The sequence below is a fragment of the Pygocentrus nattereri genome, chromosome 18 (assembly GCF_015220715.1).
Source record: "Pygocentrus nattereri isolate fPygNat1 chromosome 18, fPygNat1.pri, whole genome shotgun sequence".
NCBI lineage: Eukaryota > Metazoa > Chordata > Actinopteri > Characiformes > Serrasalmidae > Pygocentrus > Pygocentrus nattereri.
Window position 1 is genome coordinate 26,777,396 of NC_051228.1, and position 22,555 is coordinate 26,799,950.

At 38.4% G+C, this 22,555-nt stretch overlaps 1 protein-coding gene across 4 annotated transcripts in view; it reads left to right on the forward strand.

Moving 5' to 3' along the window:
* Positions 1 to 22,555, forward strand: part of palm2akap2 (PALM2 and AKAP2 fusion) — a 141,636-nt gene that overhangs the window by 57,862 nt on the left and 61,219 nt on the right. For 3 of the 4 annotated variants that reach the window (XM_017719754.2, XM_017719753.2, XM_017719755.2), the window contains 4 exons: positions 11,350 to 11,464; positions 11,755 to 11,776; positions 14,946 to 15,047; positions 16,187 to 16,900. In XM_017719754.2, coding sequence (XP_017575243.1) covers positions 11,350 to 11,464; positions 11,755 to 11,776; positions 14,946 to 15,047; positions 16,187 to 16,900 — 953 coding nt within the window. The remainder of the gene's footprint in view (positions 1 to 11,349; positions 11,465 to 11,754; positions 11,777 to 14,945; positions 15,048 to 16,186; positions 16,901 to 22,555) is intronic. The other variant, XM_017719756.2, reaches the window with a different exon arrangement.

Here is a 22,555-nt window from a genome sequence, read left to right on the forward strand (position 1 = left end):
ACATGAAGAACTCTAAATCATCAGTGGACTTTTAGCATGGTAGGTGCTTGGACCCCTAAAATTGCAGTCTGCCCTGTTTATCTTTTGGACTTGGTGTACACTACTGTGTGACATGAGCTCCTAATATGGTGAATTGGAGTGTTTAATGTCACCTTTACCATTGAAACAGGAGGGAAAAATTGATGGTTTAAAAACCTGTTTTAATAAACATATCAGATGTGTACAGAAACAAGCGTCATCTACTCATGTATATGTGATTTTGGTTTAGGTTTTCAAGTTGTAAATTAATCTTGCTCTGTTTTGGAGTCTCTATGTTAAAATAAAAGGTTACTGCTATGTAACAAATGTGGAATTTATTTTTGTTTTGAATTTCTACTACTTTAAAGAGCTGCCAAAAGTTTTATGTTGTACTTATGAGTGGAGTGAGTCATAGCTTTCAGAAGTGAAGATCCAGATTTGTTGTGTTCACATAAACACGTAGTGATTCTGCTGACAGTGACTTGGCTTCAGCTACTTTATTTATGGAGGTTGTTGGGCCCTTAATCTTCCAGTTATCTCTTTCAAATAGCCCCATATTGTGTACATTGGTTGAGCTTAACTGCCAATAATTATATCTGTCTCTGCTGTTAATGAAAGTCCTGGAAATTATCCCCAGAGCCATGTTCAATCTGGGCTCTGGATAGCAGCGTTGAGAAATGTGCCTGTCCCTGTGCTGCCGTGGGAATGCAGGCTCATTCTGCTGCTCATGTCCCTGCGGTTAATGCTCTGTGGGTGAAGTTTAGAGTCAGTGATAGCGACTGTGTGCTGATCCCAGACCAGTTTCCGTCTGGAACTGGAGTAGAGTTCACTGATCTTAGATCAGCACTCTCAGACCAGGGGTTAAAGTGGAATTTTGAGGGTGGGGGAACTCTTGACATCAGGGTGGAAGAAGTTTATGAATTTACCTATCCATGCTCCTCCATGCAATCTTTAGTAGTAACTGTTGTGAGGTTCCATAGGCACTACTGAACACTGTCAGAAACCTTATTCAATAGATCAGATTGGTGTTTCGATAAGTTAATGGGACACTAAAATGACACATTTACCTATTGCTTTATCTGTTGTGAATATGCCCAATTGCCTTCTACAGTGGTGCAAGAATAGCTTCTTAAACGAGATTGTCTGGTTTTAAGACCTAAAACACTCCCTCATAATGATGTATCTTAAAAGGTGAGAGTAACTTTTAGAAAAACTACAACTGCTTTGGCATGGATAATTGAGGGCAGGCTGTTTAATGCAGAAAGGACTTTTCTTTGTTGTAGCAGAACACATCTTAAGTCAACACATTTTAAGAGACAGATTCTAACAGTTAGAAGTTAATTTAACTCACAATTTTAATAGAGCCTGGAAAGTAACTTTTTAAAACAAGGGCTACTGCGGCGTAAATCATAAAATGTTTAATGATGGTTACAGAAGGAATGCATCACAATACACAGTGGGTCTCACCCTGCTATATACATGGCTGTATAGCTGCAGACCAGTCAGAGTGCCCATGTTAGCCCCTGTCCACCATCAAAGAGCCTACAGTTGGCACACTAGCATCAGAATAGGACCTTGGAGCAACAGACGAAGGTCGTCTGGTCCAGTAAGTTCTGTTTACTTGCACACCATATGGATGGTCCAGATACATGTGCCCTGTTAACCTGGGGAAGTGATGGTACTGGGATGCACTGTGGGAAGAAGACAAGCCAGTGGAGGGAGTGTGATGCTCTGGGCAATATTCTGCAGGGAAACCCTTGTTCCGGGCATTCATGGGGACACATTCATCCGGGCATTCATCAGTTTGACACATGCCACCTACTTAAACATCTTTAGTGACAAGGGACCCTTCATGGCAATAGCATTCCCCATTGGCAGGGGCCTTTTTCAGCAGGACAATACTCCCTTCTACACTGCACACATTGTTTGCGAATAGTTTGAGGGACAGTTTAGATTATTGCATTGGCCTCCAAATTCCCACATGGAGAACCAACAGCATATTGTTTTGGTCTCAATTTTTTCTGTGAAACTTGATTAATCCTATTTATTCTGTGAGACTGTGATAGTAAACATGATTAACGATGCAGTTCAATCACTTTGCAGATAAAACGGAAAAAAGGAAACTCTGACAAAGTGCTAGGAGTGCTATTTCCAGAACACTACAGTTTAACCCTTCATTCAGACCATACTTAAAAGAAGCAAAGAAGCTCTCTGTTTCCCCCCCCTAATGCTCCAGATAATGATGTAATGTGGGGGAAGCCATTCCCAGTGCCCACTCTCACTAATCAGAGCCAACTGGAACTAATGTCACAGCAGACAGGAAGAGGGAGAAGTTGTTCGGGAAGCATGAGTGGGATTGGAGCCTGCATGATGTCATGGACCCTCCACAGCCAGATGAGTCCAGCAGAAGATGACCTCTTGTGCACTGTGGAAAATGAAAGGGGCATTCTGGACAAAGGTTATGAGAGTCATAGGGGTAAGTGGCGCCCCCTGTAGGATACGAACCAAAATGTAGGAACACATGGAACAAATGAGGTCTCTTAGTGTCACCTCAGAGAAGCCTTTCTCCTACAGCCTTCTCATAGTGAGCCTTTACTGGACAAAATGTGCGATCACAGATCAGAGATAGAGAAATAATATAATTTTTTGGTTATTCTATTCATATATAATTGTGCAATTATACATGTAATTACACAATAAATCAAATTTAAGTTGTATTTTGTATTGACACCTTCAAATCTACACTTCAGACTATTGATTTAATGCATAGAAATGCCAAAAATGTGCCAAAAATATAAAGATTGTATTTTCAGCAAAACTGTACTCTGTAAAGACAGAGTAAAACATGGTCTACAGTAAAAACATGGCAGTAATCAATGATGCATTCTGGAAGACACTAATACCTTTAACATGTTTTGGTATTTCAAAGCAACATTTTCTTTATATAGTTAATCCTGTAATGAAACTGAGAGATACATTTTTTGGTTACTGCCAAATGACTGCCTGTAATTGCTATAATGCGATGTTCAGTTCATGGTGTGTTTGATAAACAGTCTTTTGCTGTTGTGAAAAATAGCATGGTCATTCTCTTAGCTGTGTAACAGTATGTGATCAAGTTAGATAGATGTGATGTGCTTTCCATTGGATGCACTAAATAATGAGGCAAAAGGGTCCCCAGACAGGCAGGTTCAATCTGACAGATGTAATAAAGCACAAACCGCAAATGTGTTTAAAAGAAAGAGGTAAAATAACTCGGTGATCAATCACGCTAATCAGTGCATTTCAGAAGTTTTCAGCTAAGCTGGCTGAGGTTTTAATAATGTTACAGTTCACATTCCTTCAAAACGTATTAAAGTTTCTGCTGGATTAGTTATTTTGGTAGCTAGTGCACCTGCTACATAAACTACTGACTAACCAACTGTTTTGAGTTGTTTCACCTTTTGAAACATCATGTTTAATGAAGGTTTCTCTGCAGGGCAAATGTTTTGTTTTTTTTATTTATTTAAAGCATATTGAACCTGACAAGTTTTTAATAGGGTTTAGTTTTGTAAAATGCAATGTTTGCAGCTAATAATGAGAATAAATGAAAATTTTGTAATAAAGACTCAAGTATTAACTCTCTGGATGTTGCATATGTTTTGAAGTTTTTCAATATTTTTTCAAAAAGCAAAGAGATAAAAATGTAGCCATGTGCCTGTTTACTGTTTAGTGTGGGACGATACAGGTTGTGCATGTTTACTATGTCAAGGAATAATAACCAAATACCTCAATACATAACCATAGCAAAGTGGCCAGCAGAGTGACCAGAGTAGTACTCAGTACAATACAATACTCAATGCAATACTCAGGCGCTAATGCATGCAGCATGCTGTTTGGCTCCAGCTCGACACCGGGCCTTTACAGCACTGTACAGGGAGCATGCTGTGTTGGTAGGAAGTGCTGCTTAAGCAGTTATTAAAGATAATATACAGCATGTGTTGGACCAACCCTACACAATCCCAGCCTTCACCAGTGCACAATTAGGCCTTACAGAGGCTTTGAAGGAATCACAGTGGTCCTATTTACAGTCAGGGAGGGAGACATACAATGTGCTGATTGAGCAGTTTCCTTGTCTCTCCTTTATTTTCTGCAAGTTGTGAATTAGAGATTCAGCGGCTGCCTTTGTGGCTCCGGCTCTGGCTGGCTGTGTCAGTACCACTGAGACTAAGTGCCCTCAGATAGTGCAAGGTTATTTAAACTTTGTGGCAAATAAACTGTAATAAAGCATGCATGTCTCCACCTGTTTCACATTCAACTAATGTCATTCCTACAGCATCATTAATCTAAGCTTGAGTTTGAATGATATAAGGAATAGTTAATGTAAAAGAATGTATAGAGTGAGAACTATGCTTCGTATCCTGAAGCCGAGGTTATTTCTATTGTTATTTTTGCCTCAAGCTCAGCAAAGGTCAGATGCTACTAATGTTGTTGCACCTGATTCAATTCATCACTAGAGGGCATGAAAGAGCTTCTGCTATTTTAATGCTGCAAGAAAGTTTGTTTTCAGTGTTTTGTTCTGAAATCAGGAGATGACTAACATAACAAACATCTTTGTACTAATTATTCAAGTGTAATTTATAGAGCTTTATTGTACGATTGTATTATTTGAGTCATGAAAAAAACAACAAACAGTTATTTCATCTAATAACAATTCAAAGGCCTACAGTATAAAAAAACAAAACACTTTCAACTTGGAGAAAAAAACAGAACTACAAGGGTGAGACATTTCCTCTTTCACTGGCCCAGCCAAACCTTCAGTTGAGTCATTGAAACTATTCCCTCACCACCTCTCAGGCTACCAAGGAGTGCCCTGCGAATGATGTAATGATGTGGAAAAAAGATAATGAAGTTACAAAGCAGAACAACCTGTTTTCATGTAAAACAATAAAGCACGTAACAGAGAAGGCAGTCTTATCTGAAAACTCTTAAACTAAGCTCGGAGTGTTAATCAAATCCAATGATATAAGGAGCACATTAGAGCCACAAAGGTTTTTTCTGTTTTTATTGTGCTGTCGTATGCAGAAGTTTGGGCACCCCTGGTCAGCTTACATGTTTTGTTGATTTTTAAAAAATTGTTAGCACATCCTCTACAGAGATTAGTGTTTAGCTGCAGAATGTAACACTTTAGAAAAAAACTAAATAAAAATGCAGCCTTAGCAGAGTTCATTGCATATTTTATAACTTATGTTTTATAGTTTCCAAATTTTAAACCTACGAAAAAAGTAAAAATGCTGCACTAAAGTTTCAGAACAATACCATATTTAACTATATAATTAGTGTTTATTTAATTTATTTTCACTCAACAAAACTAAGCTAATTTGACCAGGGGTGTTCAGACTTTTGCATATGACTGAAAATGGCGTCTGTCTTGACTGTAGCTCACAATTGTAGTAACAAATAAAGAGGATGTAAGGGAAAAAATAATAAAAAACTTTCATTAAAGCTTTTAAAAAAACCATAAACATAAAATAATGATAAAATATGCAAAAAATGCAACATTAAAAAGTCCTAAAAATGTCTGCAGATTTCTTCTGTATGTAAAATTAAGTGGTATGTACAGATTAAACAACACTGTAAATGTGGTGATTTCATTCTTCTAGTATGTACAGTGACGTAGTTTATTATACAGTAGCTGCATGAGGAAAGTGACATTTCTGAATTGTGTTATCTCTTCAAGATTCATGGAGCTTGTCCAGCACAGCTGATGTGAACATAGAGTCTTCCTAAATCCTGTGTAGCTTTTATCCCATGTGTTTAAGGGCTGCAGTTCCTGGGGCGGCTGTAAAGAGCCGGACGTAAATGCAGTACAGTGTGTTCTTGCTCACAGGCCTGCCTATTGTAACACCATGTTCCCTTCTGCTCTGCTGTGGGTCAGTGTGATTTGTCGCATGCTAATGAATACTGCATCATGCCAAAAGGCTGGAAACAAGCCTCATCGCTTGATCTGTGTGACAGGGATGATAACTGTCCACTGACTAGAGCTGCACAGATACATGGCAGTTTGCAGATATACAGCTTCTGAAAGCAATAGTTCTTCACTAAATTGGCGCCATTCTGCAAATGCAGTCTATCAGTCAAGACGTGTTCACTGTCAGAGGTTTATTTCTTTAGTTTTTCACTGAAGCTACGAGGCTATTGTAGCTAACAAGTAATGATCATTTAAACTGTATGCAGAACATCCCCAGTCAGATTACAGATTTTGTACACTGACATAAGTTCTCTACTAGGAACAATGTGGTATTTTCTACAAGTTTTAGTGCATTCTACAAAAATTAGTTTAACATATTGCAAAAAATAAAACAAAATAAAAAATGTGTCATATTTTGTTTTTTCCACAATATGTTAAAATCAAGAAACAAACTATAACTGTGTATTAATGTGCATTAAGTGTGTTGTCTGTAGAGGACTAACAGGCCACCAGCAGGCCCAAAGCTTATTACACACTTTCCAATGCTGAAGAGGATTTTTGTCCATTGCTGGCAGAACACAATTGAAATATGTATCTCTGTTATCAGCTTAAAATGAGTAGAGTTCTCCAAGAAGTAGCATCATTCCTTTTGCCCCCTGGCCACTGAAGTGTTATTTGTGCACTAGCAGCCTCATTGCTATTGACATTTGTGGAATGGTTATTATTTTGCTTAGTTTCACTTTTGCAGACTGTCTTTTCAAAGCAAAGGTGTTTGTCACAATTGTACTTTTTTTTTACCAAAATAACCACTTATTTTTTTTAAGCTGGCTAACAGCTAATTGCTTAATCATTGTCTTCTTAATTAGATATGCTAGTGTGGTTTCTTACACACTGTTATCTAGAAAAATGGACAAAAGTACATCATATACCTAAAAAAAGTGTTACTCCTTAAAATTGCAGTATTGGCTGAGCTATTCCTACATAAAATAAGCGTGCCTTGGCCTTTCTATAGATAAACATATGTCATGTAGTGTCAAAAACCACATAAGCAAGTCTATCTGAGATTAACAACATTACTCAGCTACAGTAGTGTAAAACTAAAGAACAATGAACATGTGATGGCTGGGAGATTACACTTGATGTGCATGCAAAATTGTGTACATTTGCTTTGAAGCACTGCTGTCTCAAATTAAAGCTCAAAATTGTAGTGAAGTCTTTTTAGCACTGCTATATCTGAGCCCAATCAAAGTCGAGACGCTCTGACAATGCCACATCTTGAGCCATTTGTGGTAATCTTTTATCTGTGTATTCTTAGATACTGGGTGCTGGTTTTGGAGATGGATTGTTAGGAATCGTGGGAAGGCTCCTTGGCCTTTGTTATTGTGGAGCCTGTAACCTCAGTGATGGAAACAATAGCAGGAAATTCACTTGGGTGGAGGCAGAGTGGGTTCCTCAGTCGCTGCCTTCCTCATTGGCTGCCAGCATTGAGAATGAGCGAGATGTTGCTCCTCTGGGAAAATGAAAGAATGTGTGCATGCATGTCCCTTTTAAAGGGAATGGATCTCATTCATGTTTGCACTCTCTGGTGGTCTATATGGCCTTTCATGCAGCAAACCAACTCATTGAGTGGCATGGTTGTAATGTTTGGAGTTTCTGTGGCATTTTTCATTGAGAAAGCATCAGGCATAAAGAATTATCATAACATTGACAATCAGAATGTTTGGCTGATGTCATTGTTGACAATGTTTCGTCAGCTCTACTAGTAAGACATATTGTTTCATATGACAGAAATGTTAGGTTTGCGACAAAGATAGGGCAGATGCTTGGAATGTGCACAGTGATTAGAATACTACAGTTGACTTTTACAGATGCCAGTTTTCAAACACTGATATCACCATTCAGGTATGTGTTACATTCCATAATGGCAAGACACAGAAAATATATAGAGGCTAACAATTCAGTAAAACAGTAATTTTATGTATTAAGGCTGTGTACAGGCAGTGGAGCATTGTCATAAAACACCAGTTTCAACAACCAGCTTCTACAATCTCTATACATGCTGTTATGGCTGGTGCAACATTGCATCATACTTCATACTAAGGAAACTTCTACTTAAAAAGGTCCAGTAGGTTTGGTTCTTCCTTCTCAGCCCATGTGAACATTTGAAATGTTAGCAAAGGCTTTATATGCTAAAACCAGTGCTTAAAGTGACATAACATCATAGTTCTGCATGAAAGAGCATTACTCACCATGCTACAGAGGTGAGTGGTGCTCATTGTCTATTTCTCCTGACCTTTTAGCAAATCTCAATGATAGCAACGTAGAGGACGGTACATATGTCAGTGAATTAATGAATATCTTTGAGCTTAAAGTTATCACATTGAACAGCCTCTTGTGTGCTCAGCATCCTCACTGCTGGGCTTTAGTTACATTTAGGGCATCATATGCCTTCAAAGAGGACAATTATTTATTATCACCCACCCTTAATTCTTCAGTGATATGAAGCTGAAGTCACCAGCTCCTCAATCGAATTCTCCTGTTCCACCTTGAATGGAGTAACACTTACATTCTGGTGTGTCATACGTCAGTACTACTGGGTCATTTAAGGTGGAACAAGAAATTTAGCTAGCCTGCTACCAAACTAAGATAATACAATGGTTATTGTAAATTTTAACAGAGAAAATACCCACATTTATGGGTTTCTTTGGTCACTTGCACAGCCATCTTGCTGGTTTTTCTATTTCTCTCATACCACTCTGTTGGATTGTGTCTCCGAAAAAACCTGTTTGGAGGACCATGCTGCCCCAATACTTTGCCTGACCCCTCTACATCAACAAAAATCAGGACACCATACCACCAGACGTGATGGCGCAAAATGGAGGGCTAAGGGCTAAGTTGTAGGGGTGAAATGAGATTGGGCCTAATAATACTGTCAAGTATTTATGTAAATTATATAACATGTGGCTACTACAAAACAGGAGTGCCTTAACAAGAGAGTATTGCCTAGGACATGATCGAGACGTCAGAGGTAGTGTGGCTTTATTGCTAACAAGGCTATCTACTGCAGCTGATGTAGGCTAGGTAAAGAAACAATGGCAAGATATTTCTCTGATAAGCAAACATGTTGTCCCATCATTCACTGTGAAGGAAAGACCTCCATAGAAGAGAATAAGTGCTCAACAGCATCCAACACTGTACTGTTAGCTCTAGTTGTAGCTCATTATTATCAGCTATTATTTTTGGCTAAATCCCCTTTTTTCTTCTGAACCAAACTGTCATGTATACTCAGATATCAAAGCTAGTCAGAATGCACATCTCTAGTGAGGACCGTGGCTGCTAAAAGTTGTTAACAAAGCAGATACATGAGGAACCCAATAACGACAATAAGATTGGCAGTTTACTTTAAAACACATTGAAAATTTCTGTCATTGTCTGCACAACTGCAGACCTTTCCCTTTTATTAGAGATTTCTATTATCCAATCTTACACTAAGCAATACAGAATATACAGTTTGCTGATTTATGTGTCAATGGAACGCAGCGTGAGCTAGCCTAATACGAAGAGCAGCCAGAAGAAATGCAGTCTGGCAGTGTGTCCCAGAGGACAGCGCTCATCTGAATAAGTAAGAGTGTTTAGTATGCTTGTGGTGTGTGTCTTCACCTTGAGCACAAATGCAATTTTCTCTTCTAGTTCTGTGTAAGCAAGTGGGCCTAGTTATGAGCAAGCATAAGACCATTTATGGAGGCTTTTATAACGGGAAATGTGAAATTGTATTAGTCCAACAGCTCTGGAATCATTTTGGGTTTCTGCTTTCCAATAAATACAAGTCTGTGGACAGCTAAAGACGTGGACAGCACATCAGCATTCTGAGCCTTCGCTGTTTGACAAATATGGACTTTGGATTCTGTCCAGTGAGCTCACAGCTGGAGCTGAGACTGAAAACTGTAAATGCCCTCTGAATAGCAATCATGCTAACGAGACAAGCGTGGGATCCATCTTCTGACTCACTGAAGTTTAAACTGCATTCTGAATGCAGGCAGGATCGTTCTTCTTTAAAGAGTGGTATTTGAAGAATTACAGGGACTGTTATTATGCACACTAGAGCTCACTTGATGATGACAGACTGCACAGGCCGGGAGAACAGCAGCATATAATGTATCAGACTGGAAAAATGACATTTGTGCTAGCCCAGTCCTACACACACTTGAATACGCAGTGTCACAGCTCCCCCACCCCTTTGGAATTTAAAGGGCAATTCTAACCAAAAATTAAAATGTAACCATTGCTACATCTGTTGAAAACGTGCCTTCGTGCCTTATACATTGGTACCACAGTAGTCTTTAGAGTAAGATCTTTTTGGTTTTGACCCCTCAAAATCTCAGGCATATTATATCGTAAAGCCCTGTTTAATGGCTAATCATTACCAGCATTTATCAGTATTTTAGTCCCATCCAAATCCAGCCTGCCAGCCATTTTTACGGCCTCTGGGTTCCCATGTCATTAAAGATTCCTCTGCTTTTTACCTTCTGTAAAACAAGGTGTAAAAATAATCTCAGGTTTTATTAATCCTGTGCGAATCAGCAATTCGGTGAAAACTCTATGAAGTCCTGTGGAATTATAGTTTCTTAAGTATGGTGTCACTCAAAGAAATGCTTTCTTGTATTCTCTGACAAGGCTGAAAATGCTAATGACACACTGCATTCACATATGACAGAAAGAAAAAAGGTCAGGGTAAATGAAATAATGGCTAAATTGAATGTTTTAACATCTTTTCTACAATTTTCTGGAGTAAAGGCAGTGCATGAATTGAGTAGCCACTCCCATTTCTGACAGTTACACTGAGATTTCTTATGCCAGGCAAATCGCTCATATTCTTTTTTTTATTATTATTTTCTCTCAGTTATTAGTAATATTTAAATAATATACAGTTTTTTTCTAAAATAAAAGTCTCTGTGCATTTAAAATCTGTTTGAGGAGATGAAAAGTTATTTAGAGCCTGCATGTAAGACAATAATCTGGATGGTCCAAGGCTGGACCAGCAGTGGCAAACAGTAGTGCCAACTTATCAAGCAGGTTGACTGACTCATGTTTGCTGTCTGGGATAAAGCAACCTTTGTGTTTTGATAAAACACAGTTTTAAGCTAACATCTTTTTTTCCAGAACATATGACAGATGATACAATAGAAGCTGCTTCAGTAAGATGCTTCACATTAATGTCCACCAGTTGACTGATCAGTCACCAGACTTGCATTTATTTTTGCTACTGAGTTGTTGTTAAAATTGTCAGTACTTCAAATGGAAATTTGAACAAAGATGGTGAAGTTAGGGCCTTAGGTGGTGGTTTTATATCTATAATTAAAGGAATGTTTTCATGTCCTCCGCAGACTGGAATCAGATATCATACAGCTGGAGAACGAAGAACTGCAAATTTCCACCAAAGAGCAAGTGCTCAGAGAGAGACTGCGGGAAACAGAGCGCTCTATCGAAGACCTACAGAAAGTAAGATGTTCTGACTGGCCCTCATTACAATGAGAGTACACACATGCAGTGTTCTAACTGTAGCATGCTGGTGGGTGTGAGGAACACAGATGCAGCATCATGTGAAACCAGAAGGTCACAGGGGAAAAAATGTGGCAAGCTTTATTTAGTCTGAGCCAGAACAGAAGCACTTTTCCATTTTCATCCACGCCATAATCCAAGTTCCAAACCACAAAGTTTGCTGTGTATGAGCATGCCTTCCATCTGATTTCAGAGCAGAAAAACACTGTCTTTCTTTTTTCTGTTTGCAGAGTCTGCAGAACCAAGATGGAGGTACGGGCACAATGTTTCAGCTTATTCTTTCAGCTAAGCATGAAAATGGATTAATATTATTCTGTGTTGAAGCAATAGTTTGGGTGAAAAATCTAATTATGAAAAATATTTGCTTTACCTGTAGCTCAAGTGTAGTCAAACAGTCAAGACATGTTTGGTATCTAAAATTTGCTTCATCTGTTCCGAACTAGAGCTACAAACCTGTAGCAAACAAGTACACTGTCAGAAAAAAGGTACGGCACTGTCACTGGGGCAGTACCAATCTTGTCACTGTGGTGGTACCCTCAGGGGTACATCCCAGTATCTTTAGTCAGGGAACATAATTGTACCACAATCCATTGAAATGATATTTTCTAATTTGTACTGACTCCACCCACCCCGCCTCGCCTCCAGGACTTTTATTTTGCTGTTGTGTTTCAAAACATTTGGCTATGAAAAGGTAAAAATATCTACTTTTCACCTAGAAAAACTCATGTAAGGTAAACCATTGGACCTTAAAACCATTACTGTACATTTGAGGGTACACTTACATTGTTTGTACCTTGATTAATGAATCATGTACCTACATAGTACGTTTATTTCTAACAGTGTAATGGAAGCTTACTTATTAGTCACACTTTGATGTTGATGTTGAACCAAAAATGCAAACAAAATTCATATTGGAACCAACTGGGCAGATTTTATGAACATTTGGTGACAATAACTGGGATCATGCCCGACAAACTTTCTGAATCATGCTGTACTTTGGTTTAACTGCACTTGTGAGCTTTATGTATTTCTTGTATGGAAGCCAGACATACCAGTTAGAAAATGTCCCATTATTATGACACAACACCTCATAATTATAACTTGCTTCATGTTTCATATTTATGACTTAATATCTCATAACTATCACTTGTTATCTTATAATAATGAGATGTCATACATGAAGAATTGTGATTTAGTAATTCATAATTATTACTAACTATATCATAGTTATGAGTTGGCAAGTCATAATTATGATATCGTAGGTAATAATTTAAATTCAACACTAAGTCATTAATAGGAGATGTTAAGTGATAAATATGACACAGAATCTAATTATTGTGATAATATATGGTCTTTCAATCTGAAACAAGCTTCAATGGTCCTTTAATATTGTAAAACACACAATTTGAGCACTTTGCTGCTTTTACAAAACATGGAAACCTTGGTTCATTAGTATATATAATTGACATATGTGTGTACATGAAGTATTTTATAAGGCTTTGAAAGTGCCTCAGCCTCATTTTAAAACCAATCCATTCCATAATCTACAATCACCAATTCAGAGATCATTAAGCGATTATACATGCATCCATGTGTCAAAACAGCATCAGATCATGTTCTTTTGTAATTACCAAATAAGCTCTGTAGAGAATAGAGAGTTGTTTATTTTTTGTGGTGTCTCTTTCATTGTCTATGGTTCATTTCCTGTTCATATTTTAACTGTACCAGAGTTCATTTGAAAGCGCACCGAGACTAACCTCTTCAAGCTATAATCAGTGCTGAAATTTTGGTCTGAACCTGAATGCAGTCCGAGAATTTTGTTTCCGAGTCAAACTCAACACACAGCAATGCATTTTGAGTTTAAACCAAACCTGAACTGGCACATCCAATACCCAAAAAGCCAAAAAAAAAAAAAAAAAAAATATTCTACAATAATCAACTGTCCAAAAATAAGTTTAAATATTGCAAATGATGCTTCTGAACAAACAAAAATGTTTTTTGTAGTCTGGATAAACTTTCCACGATACACTGTTCTTTAATTATAAAACTCTGCGCATAGAAACATATTTTACTGTTGGAACACAATCTGATATTTCCAAAATGTTAACTTTACACGAAAAGAAAAAATATATATATTAACTTTCGTTATTAACGTTAATGGGACCAGATTTTTTAGACTAGTCATTTCAGACCATTTCTGCCGGTCTATTCATCATAAAGTTTTAACACAGTATGTGTCAAAGGGTAGCTTGATTTTGGAAAATTGTCAAAATGGTTAAAAAAGACAAAAGGAAAATTTAGATACAAGGGTTTTGTTGTCCTGTTTTGGGCCCTTTATTCTTTCTAGCATGGCCTTGTTGAATCCAGTGTGCCAAATTACAGAACAATTTTAAAAAGTGAAAGTCACGAAGAATGTGGGGAGTGCAAGGTAAAATATGTTAAAAATGGAAGGCGAGCTGTAAAAACCCAAAAGGGAAATTTGAACTTGACCTGAACCCGACACATATTTGAGAAATAATGCCCAAACCCAACCAAACCCAACATGAGTTGTTGGGTCACACTGGGCTCAGACAAATCTGCTTATTTGATGCCTGAATAGAAAGCCTCACTGTTGGATTTATTATACTTAAAAATGAACAAACGTAAACCGCATAGCTTAATACAGCTGTATAGCAGTCATCTTGAAGTCTGCACGTCTAAACTTTTGTTCTTTTATAGATAACATTATGTCATTACAGTGTCAGATACAACAAGCAATCTATTTGAGATTACTTAATGGCCAGATGTAGATTTAGGCAGAAGAGATGATGATTTAGGTGTGCAGTTACTTCTAAAATGCTAACCTTTTAAAGGGGGAAAATTTTGTAGATGCATTTTTTTTGCCAAATAATTGCATTATTCATTACCTATATTACTAGAAATACCATCCAAAATAGAATCAAGCTCTAAGCACACTTCAGTCCAAGAGCCTTGCTAATGACACTTGCTGCTGTTGAAGGATCTACTAGTGTGATGCTACAGCACACGCACTAAATGCCCCTATACCCCCCCCTTTGTGAGGCACTGGGGTCCCTCTCGCACACATTAGCCCCTTGGCCCATTTCCCTCTTGCCTCAGCTAGACTATTGAACTGCACACACAGAGGCAATGACTCTGCATTTTGTTTACAATGATCCACCTATTCACAGGGAATCCCTCCAACCCAGCGCCGCCATTGTTTCACCCTAATACTCTCATTCTGCTTTTGCTGTCTAAGCAATGAGCTGCTTCAGAGACAGAAAAAGAGAGAGAGAGATACTCAGTATAGCAGAGGGGGTGGGGAGGGGAGGGGCAGATCAGTGAGTTTGGGGGGAATGGTGGGGGGTGCTTTTCGGACCACAGGGATCCAGTTTTACGTCCTCTTTTGCTCTCTGCCCAACAGATGCAGTGAATTACATCTGTTCCCACATCCCCGACGTCCCAGAGCTGAACTCCCAAACTCCGGCCACAGCTTCGGGGGACCACCAACTCCCAAGGAAACCTGGTAGGTGCTTGATGAGGGGGTGGGAGGGGCGAGGGTGGTGCCAGTTTTGGGCCCAGGCCAGCACTTGGCATGGTAATGAGGATTACAGATGGAGGCGCAGCAAGTCAACACGACACCTGGGAGAGCTAAAGAGAAGCATGCTCATTCAGAAGTGTCGAAATCAAAACTTCAGACTGGATTAAAGACTTGGGCAAACATGTAACATACAGACCATGTAGAAAAAAGTTACTAGTATATCTATGAGCTGCCTTCTTTATGGGGATTTTGTAAAGCTGCTTAAGAGACCTGTGTTCTTGCTTTTAAGGTTTTTTTATATATATTTATATATATATATATATTTTCGCTTCACTTTGGATTGACAGTAAGATTTTTTAGATTTTTTTATTTTACAAGGGTAATCTTTTTAGATTACAAGGGTATAAATAAGCAATGATTTAGCAACAGTTATTATCAGGGAGACCATATTATAAGGGCAAATTCGGATTGATTTGCCTTCAATTTCAGGTCCAAGATTTATCTTTGTTTTCACATCTTTTGCGCTTTTTTGAAATGTTTGTTTGAGTTCTTAATCACATAAACACATACTCAGGTTCCTTTATTTTAACGGATATGTGAAGAATGGGTCTGTCTGCATACCTTTATATCCTGTTTCACATTCCTTGCATTTAATTGTTCCTAGTAATGCTTATGTTTATGTCATTGGTCAGTGTGTTAACCACTTAATGTCCAAGTGTCTGCTGTTCACTTCCTCACTCTCGTAACTAGATAACATTGTGAAATAATTCATAACTACTAGGCCTAAAATGATATAAGAAGTATAGAGTTCAGCATTCCTGTATTTCAGTAAGATAAATAATGGTACAGGAAGTGAATGCAGTTAGGTGTGGTCAGCAGCACTTAGCTTACAACTGTGATTGGTATGTCTATCTGTGCAAAATGGCTGGCAAAAGTGTAGTAAAGATGGTAAGTCTGTTTTATTTGAGTGAGTCCTCTATATTTCTATTTTAAAAATATATTATGTGGTGCATAAAAATATTTTCAGCTTTTGTGAAATAACAGCTTGCCACACTGCATGCATAACAAATCTCACTAAGTGGACATTAACCCACACCCCTCTGCACTCTCCCCCTTGTCTGAAGCATTATACGCCATGGAAATCAGCGTTGAAAAGGACCTGAAGACGGGTGGCACCAAAATCCTGTCTGCCTCCCCGGTCAGCCCTGAGGATGCCCACCAGCGGGGCGTCAAGGTCTACGATGATGGCCGTAAGGTGATCTATGAGGTGCGCTCTGGGGCTTCCACCACACTGGAGAACGGCGTTCACCCTTGGAGCTCAGATGAGGTGGAGGAACTGATGGGGTGCGTGGGTCAGAGCCACCAGAGGGCCGACGGCACCCATGTCCTCGTCACACCGGCTGGTCCACAGGCCAAAGATGGCCAACAGAGCTACAGGGAGCAGACCGTGCACAAGGAGGCCAAGCAGGAGATGGTCCGTGGACAGCAGGGCAAGCCACAGGCTACTGGACAGGTGCGTCAAAGCTATGAGGGTGAGGTGACGGAGCCACCAGAGGCCACAGCTGAGAAACCGGTCACCATGATCTTCATGGGCTATCACAACGTGGATGACGAGGAGGAGAGCAAGAAGCTGCTAGGCTTCGATGGCACCATCAAGGCTGAGATTGTGCTCATCGACGAGGACGACGAGAAGTCCCTGCGGGAAAAAACCGTCACTGACGTGTCCACAATCGACGGCAACGCTGCCGACCTGGTCTCAGGACGGCCACCCTCCGAAGCCACCGAACTGTCCTCAGAGGGCAAGGACGAAAGCTCGGCCAAGGAGCCGCCGCCCGCAGGTACCGAAAAGAAAAAACGCTGCCAGTGCTGTACTGTCATGTGACCTCCTTTTCTCCTCCGACTTCTCTTTCCTTGGAGCACATTCACCAAGGCTCTGCCTCCCTTTCCAACAAAAAACAGCCTCGCCTTGTTACTAACAGCATCTCCACCACCTCTGTGACGTGAGAAAAGCACATTCTCTCTTCTCTGTCTTCTCTGACCTATTTTCCACAGAATGGCTCACTCTCTTGCTGTCAGGTTCTCAGGACCCAGAGCAGAACGTGATTTGAGGAAAGGGTGGAATGGTCTCTAGAATAGCATATGTCAAACAATGTTTTGGGGAAAACAAATGATGGTAACACATAATCTCTACCAAGGAACATAGTGAACAATGAAAGAAAGAAAGAACTAACCCAGGTAATTGTACAGCATAACTATGGAAAAAACATAAAAGACAGTCTTAAACCTGGGCACCCCCAAAATATACCATTTGATACTTTCTTAGAGCTTTATAAAATGGTGTAGCATAGTTTTACTTAGATTACTCTTTGTGGAAACACATCTGATCCATATATGGTATTTCATATCTGAAAACAATTGCCAGTTCTCATGATGTTCAGTGGCCTTACTGAAGCATTCAAACTTCACAACAACCATTGTACACTTGGCGTGTCTTTCATTCTCCTCTGTTTACACTGGCAGGTTAGACTGTCTAAATGAGGATGGCAGCACAGCTGTCATGACTTGGACAGATCTTGCAGGAAGATGGCTGCCTATTTGTGCCTCTGTATTGCCATGGTTTGTTAGGACAGGCTTTATTTATGTCATTTTTTATTGTTTGTTTTTTTGTTCTTAAAGGACAAAAAAAAGGTCACTGAACATTTAAACTGATCAGTGCAAGGGAAGTCTCAAAGCTGATCTGCCATTAGGCCACTTGATCTTCTAATTTTCAGATAAAACCCATTGAATTTATTGGTGTAAATTCACTTGAACCCTGTTATATAAAATTGACTATTCCATAAACACCTCAGGGCAGATGTTATATCTGACATGAAAGATTATGTCTAGTAATATAATAGCATCAATATTTATTGTTATGATGTCAACTAAGATTACATAGCAAAATTTAGCATGTGCCAAGCAAATATGATATGATTTAATCCATGCAATAAGCAATGGTAACATGGCACTTTTATATAGACCAAGGATGTTATAAACATAAATGCTGGCTGCACTACCGGGTGGATAGCTTGCAGCCAGTTAGGCCAGTAAATACAAACAGAACACATAAATCAAGTTTTCCAGGTTTTAAAAGCAGGTAGTATCAATCCCAGCAAAAAATTACCAGCAAAAAAACTAGCTAGCTAAATTAGCCACTTTAGAGTGCCAGTTAGGCCATTAAATTGGTGTTAGTGGTTATTATAAACAGTTCCAAGTGGATTGAAAACAAATTACCACTAGATCCATAAGTTCAGTTAGTTCATGTTCTTGTTTTTGAACGTGCAAATGGAAAAACAACTTTTTAAAGTGAATCTTTAAAACCTGCAGTGAAATGTGTAGCTGGTGCAGGTTCATATTTATGTGATTAAAAATGAACCACACAAAGGCGTGAGTTTATTGACCTGGAAGGACTACTTTAAAGAAGGTTTCTTGGTTAAAAAAACGTTAGTATAAAATGCTTTTGCACCAGTGCAGCGCTACCTACGTTATCCACCCGGAAGTAAATGCTGCTGTAATGCTGTTAATTACTTGACAATATCTATTATCACAACCCTTGACAGCATATAATGACTGCCATGACATGTTTATAGCATGGTTATGTCAATGTTATGTAGCAAGGTTCAAGTAAAGTGTTACAGGTTTCTCAGTAAAAAAAATCTTCAGGAAAAATGACTGGGAATCTTTGGATTTGAGCTGAAGTGCTAGGTACTGCCATTTCCTCAAATACATTGAAAAAACCAAAAGCCATGGTGTAGCATATTCCTAGTTTACATACAAAAGTTGGTGCTGAGTATTATGGGACCTTTTTGGCACTTTAATAGGAGATGCCATAAGCAACTAGGATGTGTTGCACATTTGCAAATACTTGAGATTATACAGTACATCAGCATCACCAGTCCACATCAATCTCAAAGAGTGTTCCCAAGCTCTCACCAGCAAACTAATGTAACTCTTAGGCGTACTTAAAAATGTCAGCCTACAATCTTCTTGACAGAAATACAGGGCATCATTAAAAACAAACAAAGAAGCAGGGTTCTTAAGTGACAGTGTCTAGCACTTTTCCAATATCCCTCAATATTTGAGAGTTGTACTGTATTTCAGTCCAGCAAACTGACTCAAAACATCACAAAACGCTGATAAGGTCGCATCTCTGTGTAGTGAATCACAAATATGTGACTTTGGTTGTGAACACAAAATACCTAAATAAACAGTATAGATACATTTTGCTCTTAACGAGTGCCAATATGTATTTCTATTGAGGTTGAAATCCAGAAGTGATTTTAATATATATATATATATATATATATATATATATATATATATATATATATATATATACATACATTGTTTGTATTTATAATGCACACCTGAATGCCATATAGATTTCGTGGTGTGGACTCTTAGGGACACATCTTATTTATTTCTAATTTATTCGCTAATATTGACTGCTTTGTCATGTCTGTCATCACTCAATGTCTCTGTCTCTCCTCTGTCTTTGGAAAACACAAACATTTAGTGCCATATTGCTTCAGAATCGCATAATATGATGATGCTCAAAATGAGAAATATTATTGAGCATCAATTTCAACTGTTCTATAGAAAGTGAAATAATCTATGTGAACCGGATTTCTAATTTTATTTTAAAGAAGGCTGTAAACAGTGTGGGGTATGGGTGAGTTTTAGGGGACATACTAGGTGCATTTTAAAAATTACTTAAGCACAAATTGATTGCAACAGCTCTTGCATGGAGAAAGAGGCCCCACAGAAGTCCATTGGAATATGCAACTCAATATCTCAACAAATCCAAAACTTTATCATAGCATTACCCTCTCCTGGATACGTCCAGGATTTTATCTTTCACACTGATTTTATTATGCAAAGTGGAGGGAACCATGAAAAGTTGTACATCCAAATTATTATTATTGCTATTACTCAATTGTGGTGAAACCAAATTATGCAGCTACTAATACAATCTATGTAAATACAAATGTGTGGAAAGTTATTATAATCTCTGATATTATATATATAATTATGTTTTTCACAATCTTTATCCATCTTTGAGGAGAGACACTGCCAAATCTAACAACTATTAGCCAGTCGTTCAAGTCATAGCTTAGCAAATTTTCAAACGCTAACACTTCTGTGTGAAATTCTCAATGTTGCAGCTACAAGTAGTGCCATGTAGATAGATTCTGCTGTGAAAATTCAGTGATATTGAAAATGTCGTCCCTGTTTCAGAAGTTTCAGCTTCGCAAAGGAACCATTTAAATAAAAAAAGGTATAGCTTCAATAAAATTATTTACTATGGCCATAAGTGGAAAGTAACTCATACACTGAATAAAAAAGATATATTGTCAAGTAAAAGCATCTTAAATGCAGGCAAAGTACCTAATATCTCTCATTCATTTGGCTTTCCTGGATGTGGATTGGGCCTAGTCTTAGACTAAATTGCAGTGCTATTGAAGAACCACCACCGGAAATTATATTTAATCTAAGCTAGGCTGAATCAAGACCTGGGAAACTAGCTCACTTATCTCAAAATCTTATATATTATTATTGAATCATTCTGTACTGCACTGGTGATTGATTTTGCTTGTTTTTACAAATAATGCTATACGTTAGACCTTCCAGTGCAGTAAGACAGTGTGGTAATACAGTTTATATCTCACACTAATTAGCTGCTGAGACATCAATCATCATGCATATGCCATGATAATTAATGGTAATAGCAACATGACACTGTTATATTACTTAAGATAATCCGTCATGTTTATGGCATGGTTATAATTTCCCTTCAGAAAATTACTTAAAAAGCTAGTTAGACCCTGATAAACCCTAAGCCTAGACTAAATAGAAATTTTAACACTAAGAGTGAAACTGTAGTTGTGTGTAACAGAAGGTCAAAGTAAAATATTAAGGTAAAAAGATGAACAGGTTTAAAACTCATAATATGCTTGAATGTTTCGGACGACTGGTACTTATTAATCCTGTTCTTAGACTAAATTGTAATGCTAATGGTGAATCATCCACAGAAATTTCTTTAAGTCTAGGCTTAGGCTTAATGTGGCCTCTAATAAGAAATATTAGGCATATTGCTTACTTTTAAGATGCATTTACTTGACAATGTATCATTTTTGCAGTGCATTTCTCATTTTGGAAAACAAATTTTGAGTTTAAGCTCTCTAGCTTTAAGATCATCTCAGGTGCTTGAGAGAACATCCAAACAATACCCTCTCTCTCATCTCACAATGATCTAAGCACTCTAGTAGAAACTTCTTCTGGAGCTCATTATAACTATCCAGGTATAGTTATTTAAAGAGCCCTTTCAGAAGCCCCTCCAACATACCCTTAGTGAGATGCTGGCGATTGTCGTCTAGCACCCAGTTTCTCAGCATCGTACTGCCAAATTCAACCCTCGAGGCCATGGAACCTTAGCATTTGTGGTGTGGCTCCTGTCTGAGCTCTATGGGACATATCCAACTTGCCATGAGATACCGCTGTGCTTTTTAATTTTTAATTGAGAATTCTGCTGTATTTTTGTAAACCTGAAGTGTATTTATTTTTTAACTGTTCCATTTCTCCTTTTCTTTTTTAAAAAAGATGACTACTATACTCACTCTGTGTACCTATCTATCTCTATATTCTCTCCACCACACCCTTTCTTCAGTACGGACTTCCGGCTGCCATGCTGTAACAGTGGCTTTATTTCCCCTTTGTATGGTAAACATAGTCCAATAAACAGCATTTTTTTCACTGTGCCTACCTGTCCTCAGTCTGTGCTATGGTTCTTTCTCTTAACTCACTCCTCCATCAGATCATTACTGTACTAGCACTCTTTCTTCATTCTGGGTCAGTAAGCATCCTTCTCACCCTGTGCAGCAACACTAACTCCACCCAGGCCTCCTCTGCTCTCTCCTCTGCCTGACTCTAGCACATCACCCCAGTCTGCATGCCCAATGCCAAACTATGCTCACCCACTCAAGCTTTCTGTACTGACTTGCTACAGTTGTGGTCATCTATACCTGCACAAAGTTAGAAGAACGTTATTAGGCATTAGGGTTAGTGCCATGGTCTCATAACAGACTAATTTTGATGAAATGCATGGGCTGCTATAGGCAAGTCCTTTTATCGGATGATTCTGGCAGATAGTTGGTGAGGTTTGTTGTACACGTACAAATTTCAAAAACCCATGAAGCTAATTCATATTCTAATAAATTATAGTAAATCTGGAAGCCATTTATGTTCAACAACTATATTTAGTGTGGTATGGAAAAATGACATAAAACATATGATTAGCCTAAAGTGATAAAATGTTATAGTTGTATTTTAGGTAGGCAACTAAAAGGGCCCATTTGTTTGTAGAAAGTTTTTTGGCTTACATATAAGTTTAATATTATTTTCTTAGAGTATAAATCTGTTCCACATGACCAAAAGACTAAAAGTTTGCATCTCTG